Here is a 7,290-nt window from a genome sequence, read left to right as displayed (position 1 = left end):
TATGAAGAAATTAAGTTTATTCTAAAGTAACAAAAACACAACCATTTTAATTTTTAGGTGGTTATAAACTGATAAAACATAGTTATGAATATTATAAACTATTTTTGCCACTCTATCCTAAAGACTGGACATTTAAATCCTCTATTGCTGAATAAGATGGCACAAGAGGGCTTGAGCCTATGGCCCTCTGGTGAAAAAGTTTCACTATTTATATATCTGCAGTACTATGAACTGTGTGTTGAGGGTGTCATTTGTGGAAAAAATGGTGCATGAAGTTACTGCTAATGCAAACCACAGTTTCCTTGATGTTGCAGCTTCATATTTAAAGCATTAAACGGGGGATACAGGAGTTCACTTTTATTATAAAGCAGCCACAGGAAATGTGTGCAGTGTGTTTTTCAATGAGCTTAGAATTTACTGCTAATGTTTATCAAAAATGTGTCGGAACTGTGATTTTTTTTGCATTTTTTGACGGGATAAATTTGAAATATTGCAGGGAGTAATAGAGTAATGAAGCAGTTTGATTAAGAGCTGCAGACGACAAGCTGCTCACCTCCAGATTATTAAGAATACCAACTTCCTTTGCTTTGCACCTCTCTCCACAGAGTGGTGTGCAGCATAAAATTAGATCATGGTTGTTCACAGAATGACGGAAAAAGGCAAATTATTGCCCTACTTCTTAATTAAAACAATAAGTTTGTTTTGCTGCCCCAGAATTGTATAAATTGTAGTATTAAACATTTGCTGTTACCACCAGTAACTGCAGGTGTCTTCAAAGAAGCCAGGACTAAAATCTTTGCAATTGCCACTTTAAAAAGCGCAAACTGTCTAAAGAGGTGTGCAGTTGAAAATATGACAAGACAACTTTACTACATTCTGCTATTTAACTGGAAGCCAACATAACATGTTTTGTTATTTTTCATGTCAAAGGTCAGAAAGGAGAAAACAGACAGTTGGTAACACCTCATTGGGAAGAAAAATAAACTTGTGATGCTTAAAAATCAAGAACAATTACTGAGCTAAAAGTATGTCTTTTGTCCTGTTACTTCACAGCAACTTATGTTTGTCTTTTAAGGGGGGGTTGAGTGATCTACATGCATTGATTCATCAAAAATAATTATGTAAGAACTTGCTTTATAGATGTAAAGCTTTTCTACTTGCTTGCGTTACCTAAAGGGGGAAATCCTTTACATCACCTGGCACTACTTTTTTAACCATGTGGAGATGACTTTAAAAAGCTGCACTCTGTCCACTAGGAGACAGCAGAGTGACAGAGATAATCAAGTCACCTTAGCATCAATTCTCAGAGCACTTGTGACTGAGAACATGGAGACACTGGCAAATACATGGGGGAGGACTTAGGTTACAAAACAAAGAGTTTGAACAGCTTGGGGAGCCATTAACAAAATGTTCACAACATGTAAACACTAAGCTACTGGGGACTGAAAAGAGGTTGGGAGTTAGTCCACACACTGATGACATTATTAGAGGTCGTGTGCGTCTACTCAAGTTGGGTTTGCAGAACTAGGTTTACCAATGATGGGTCTTTAATGGGTCTCTATATCTGGGGCAATCTAAAAATGGTGATCTTTGCTCAGAGTGACAGTTACTAAAAGTGATAAGGGGTGTGGGTGACCCAGTTGGATGTCTGATCTTTAGTGCGCTTGGCAGAACTGTGGGTGGTGAAAAGTGATTTGAAGGCCTCTGACTTCTCTGTCATTTCCTGGATGGACCTTTTGGTGGCGGAGGATGTCGAAGACTTGGTTCCTTTAGAGGAGCTGGAAAATCCGGACGATCCAGCCACAGCTATGTGATGCAATGTCAAAAGGACAAAGCAGCAGGAAGAAGATGTGAACAAAGAAAAACAAGGCAAAGAATTAGAAAAATGTGAACAATCTTACCAGCTTTTTTCTGTTTTTTTCTGCTTCTGTTTTAATACAGTTAATATATTTATTTTGCATATATTTATAGAATACAATATATTTATTTTACAATAAACAAATTATCTCACTGGAGTGGCATTCATTCAGTGGAAAACTGATCTGTTAAAAACAAGTCAGGCTGCGTGCTATTCTTTATGAAAACCAATGACTGTATATAAAGATGAACAGCATTACAGCTCCCCAAAATTGAAGGCAAAACCTCTTGATTGCTCACAGGTGGCTAGCTGCAGTCTAGGTCATAGACCCTGTCCCCTCTCTGATAGTGGCCAAACTAAAAACTCAAAGTACAAGTCAAATACATTCTTTAATTTTTTTTTTTTTGGTAGATCTTATCATATTAATATCTGTTCAAGGGTTCAATTTTCTGATAGGTTTGGTTTTAATTAGATATCTGATGCCATAGAGGCAGATATATAGATATCTAATAGATATCTACGTATATAGATACTAGATATAGATAGCATTTGATATGCTATTGGAGCCACAATACATAAACAAGGGCAGAAATGCTAACAAAATGCCTGCAGCTAGCTAAAACATTAAATATCAGCATGTCAAAGGAGGGACAGTAATAGTTAGCTTCAACCCCTACAGTTTGTCTGGTCAGATTAGTAACTCTCTCTGCTAATCCCACACTTCTGTATCCACATTTGTCCTCTCAAAGCCTAAGTTTTTGGTTTGGCAGCTTATAAAAACACAGTTCTGGGGTTCTTTACACCGATGGTAGAACATCCAAAGACATATGAGCTTTAAGAAATTTTTGCTCGCAGATGTAAATGTCAAGGAGACACCTTCAGGCAGTACAAAGTCAGTAGAGAGTGATGATTCCTCCCCACCACCCCATTCCTGTCTCTGTAAAAGGGAGGGAGGGTGGGGTGGGGTGACACTGTGATTGACAGCTGTTTGTGTCAGTCAGCGTTTTGCAATCAATGGCGCCACTCAGAATTTGGTCAAACAGGTGTATGGGCGCCTGCATTCATGAAATTTTGGCTTCATGTTTTTACAGTGGGAGGACGTTGGGACGCCTCGTCCATTGTTAAGTACAGTCTTTGTTTTAAATTAAGCCAACTTTAAGGCTAGGAACCACAGTTTGCCTATATATTTTGTGTTTTACATACAATATTACATCTAGCATAAGCTTTTTTAACATTCCTTGATGTTAAAGTTCTTGATGAAGACAGGTGATTATAGGCACTATATTTCATGTACTGGTCAATTTGGAGATTTTGGGCTATTTATCTTCCATAACAGACCCTCTTTCAAACTGGTAGCATTTAAACATAACATTTCAGAAAACTCAACATTAACAAAAAATAACTGTCTAAATATGAAGAATTAACTGGGGAAGATTCACGGTGACAAGTTAAAATGTTTACCCTTTTCATTTATAGTGCCATATTTTTGGTCTAAAATCTACAAAAATCTACACTTCACTTGCACTTACTCACACCAAACTTTCCAGTTTTAATCCTATATATATATTTTGAAGGATTTTACATAGGGGGTTATTCATATATCATTCTTGTCTGATTTATATTACATTTTATACCTAAAGACATGATTTTTTTATGGCTGTATTTTCTGATTTATGGAGAGATAAAAAAAATATATTCAAAATAAATCTGTAAAAACCTTTGATAATTTTATGTCAAAAAAATGTTCAGATTTCTGTTCTGGAAATGCATGTACATCAGAGCATATTAATTAGACATAGCCTCATTTGAATATTTGAACGTGAAAATTAAGAAACAGAAAAAAAGAAGAAAATTGCTCCAATGTAAGTAATCAACTGGGGAAGGTCTATGGTGATCATTGCACATTCAAAGTTTTACCACGTTTCCCAGGGTTATCTCCCGTTAAGTTTCGTTTGTCTGTAGTGAGGAAAAGTGTGGTTAGCTACCTGATTGTCTGCTTTCACCACCATTCTGTAGTGAGCTCCCTGCTACATCCGCCTGTGAAGACTGTGTGTCATCTGCAGAAACAAGAGTCAGACAATTTGATAATGATAGCATTCAGTAGTTAGGGCAGACAATCTAAAAATGTATATGATTAGAAAAAAATTGTAATCAATAAAAACTGATCTGATAATGAATTACAAAATGTTGCATTTAATCTTAAATGATTATGAACTTTGTGAACATTTACAAGAGACCTGAACCCACAGTATGTATCCACATGGAAGTTTGCAATAATTGTCTGTTTTCCAACATTTTATCTGATAATAAAACTTACTTTCATAACATCAAACAAGCTTTTCACAAGCAGGAAGGGGAAAAAGCTGCATTTGTGATTTCTTTGATTCTGTGATTTCTCTTTCTTTGAGTAACACATATAAACATAGAGTGTTTCTCAGCCAACATCCCGTTCACTTCTGAGGGGAAAGGCCTGTACCGTTCTGAAGAACTAAACAGGAATCCACACCAACGCTCTCTTAGGATGCAAAACACTGCAGGTTTTTAATCGAAGACGACTAGACTCAGGGACAGACTGTAAAAACCTATGAGCCTTCTCCATTTATAGGATCTGTGTTTATTTTCTTTATGTTTATTGCTCCTTTCTTGGGAAAGGAACAATACACATTATAGTTGCAAAAGAGACCAAAACTCAATGACTAATCCAAAAGTATTCCCTAAATCTTCTCTCATTAGATCATACTGTAGTTTTTTTTCTTTTTTAAAAAGTCAAATTGAACATCCTGAAAACTTCACGTCCCCACAGTAAGTATCAGATAATTATTAAAAACACAGTGACTTAATGAAATATGACCAGACTAGTTTAGAAAAACATGTCTAAAGCATCACAGTAAAATCACAATAAACTCAAGAAATGTGCATATGAAATGAGGACATTTATCACGTGAGTACAGAGATCCGACTTTCTGCTGTGACCGCAGTACTTTGTAGCATCTTAAACAAAGATTACCTCTACTAACCAAACTGCAACATCCAGGGCTGAAAAAGTGAACCTGACGCAGAAGTACCAAAAAACGCAGTTCCCTGAATGGCCACTTAAGGCTGGCTCCACAAGCAGAAATGAACATATTTATAGCCTGGGACAAAAATGGTTTTGGTCTCTATAGCTAATTTCAACATTCATGACAACTGCACTGCATTTGTGGATGGTTCAAATAGAACTGTTCCATTCTGTAAAGTTTTTCTGATCTGATATTAAAAGGTGCAGTTAGAAACACTGTAGTTTGCTGATTGGTCGAAAGAGAATCGTCACTCTTGCTCAACAAGGACTCAATGCATAAACCAACTATCTTCAAATATCACTCAAGTTACTTTGCATCATTGGTTAAAAGGAAAGTTTAGTGAGAGCTGTATGGAGCTTTGACGTAGCTATTACTATCCAACCCTGTATACGAGTACTGTCCACGATGGAGACGCTTCATAGATCTAACATTTAGCTACATGTCCTTATGGGTCATGTACCAGTTCAAGGGTACTGTGCTCCAAGTGTTCTGTGGAAACACAGCTTAAGTGTCAATACAATCTGTGAGTCAGATGCACCCCTTGCTCCTCCCCAGCTCCACCCCATTATCCCAATGTCGTCACTTCTGGCCCCCCCAAAAAAACAAGATCGCGACAGCCAAATTTCCAAATTTAGGGCCTCAAAACACTATGGTTGCATCCATTATTTTTTACACAGTCTAAACTATTAACAAAATTATTAAAAAAAAATAATACCCTTGCACAAAAGAAAACACAAGCCCATATATATAAAATCTCAATATTAGTATAATAGTATATATATATATATATATAGTATATATATATATATATATATATATATATATATATATATATATATATATATATCATTGAATCTCATAAACAGATTTGTCTTAATGTGATGTATGACACCTCAACCAGGCTTTCCACAAACCTTTTGATTCCGATGGTGTGGACACAGTTTCAGCTGCTTTGCTCTTCTTTGATTTCTAAAATAGGAAAGAGAAATATATATCCTTTACAAACCTCTTTTTTCAAACTTAAAGAATTATTCCCAGACAAGTACAAAGGATAAGATGTATTAGTTTACATATTTTGTCCGTGTTAAGACAAATACTATTCAAAAGTTAAAGGATAAGAAATCACTATCAAGAACCCAATAACATTTTTTAGAGTTTACTCAACCTAAAACAACTGTAAATTAGCTGTCATCAGCTTTGTTTTAATTAAAACCCACCTTAGTTTTGGCTTTGATTCGCTTCTCTTCCATCTTCTCCCTCAACTTCTCCACCTCTTCCTTGGTGCCATTGAGCACCACAATATCCTCATCTTTAAACGCGTCCCCACACTAAAACACAAGCATGGACACCGAGGTAAAAGATAGTAACTGACCCAATAGAAAAAACTTTTCCAACATATATAAAGGCAGTATACTGATATATCCTTAAAACCTATAAGAAAAGCAAGGCAACACTCCCTGAAGCAATTGAAAAACGTATTCCTTGTTGTACTTCTGAGTAACATTCAGTGGAACTGTATCCTAATTATATGATCATAAATGCAAATTGTAAACAAAACAAATAAAGTAAATAATGAAGTTTGTGTTAAGAGTTTGGACTGAAACAATGGACAACAAGTGGAACAAAGCTGATTTTATGTGTATTTTTTAAATCATAATATATATTTTTATTGACTCGAAGGACCTTTTGTGACTTATATACATAGATATGTTGAGATGCTGGCGCACAAAAATCAAAATCTTCTGCCATTAAAACATTTGCAATCTGGGGGCCATGCTCACAAAGAGTTGCTCCAGGTAAGGTGACGAAATTGCAAGAAAATTCCCAAAATTTTTATGTTTCTGAAGAATTTCTTCCAACAGTTAAGAGTAGATCCTGGTAAAGATAACAGTTGTTCACAAAGCATGTTAACCCCTTAAGAGCACTCCCCATGTAAAAAGCTGAGGAGTCTGGCTCCGAAAATCCAAGCTGGCAACGGCAGAAATGCTGAACTCAAGGCTTCAAAACAGGAGTCCACAAACATTCTCACTTAGGTCAAAGTTTTTGTCTCCTTCTTGCTCAAAGTTGTTCTGACAACTTTCCTTCATCACTCCTAAACTAGGACTCCTTGCTAAAAATATTTCGGAGCTCTTTCAAGACTATTCTCATAATGATTGTGAATGTAGCCCCAGCAGTTACATTAAATGCTGTATCCCATATATCAGACAGCCAATTGAAGTAACTACCAGTTAAGCACTAAAACACTCAGTGTAGCCTTAAAAGGAACTGGCAAATGTCATAATAGTACTTTTTGGTCCCTTTCATAATCATGTCTAAACTGCTGAGGGCGAGTTGGAGCAGAGAATTTTGCACAATATTGATTTCAACAATATC

The 7,290-nt window shown here is 36.1% G+C and overlaps 1 protein-coding gene across 1 annotated transcript in view; it reads right to left on the bottom strand.

Annotated features, from left to right (window-relative positions):
• rtf2 (replication termination factor 2) overlaps window positions 1–7,290 on the bottom strand; it is a 28,869-nt gene continuing 21,579 nt past the window's right edge. The window contains exons 6-9 of the mRNA XM_042505291.2: window positions 6,135–6,245; window positions 5,832–5,886; window positions 3,844–3,915; window positions 1–1,806 (exon numbers count right to left, since the gene is read on the bottom strand). Of these exons, the coding sequence (XP_042361225.2) occupies window positions 1,610–1,806; window positions 3,844–3,915; window positions 5,832–5,886; window positions 6,135–6,245 (435 nt within the window). The 3' untranslated portion in view covers window positions 1–1,609. The remainder of the gene's footprint in view (window positions 1,807–3,843; window positions 3,916–5,831; window positions 5,887–6,134; window positions 6,246–7,290) is intronic.

This window comes from Plectropomus leopardus, chromosome 2 (genome assembly GCF_026936395.1).
Source record: "Plectropomus leopardus strain MGB_pleo_1.0 chromosome 2, ASM2693639v1, whole genome shotgun sequence".
Taxonomy (NCBI): domain Eukaryota; kingdom Metazoa; phylum Chordata; class Actinopteri; order Perciformes; family Serranidae; genus Plectropomus; species Plectropomus leopardus.
This window is presented reverse-complemented; position numbering and strand designations above follow the sequence as displayed.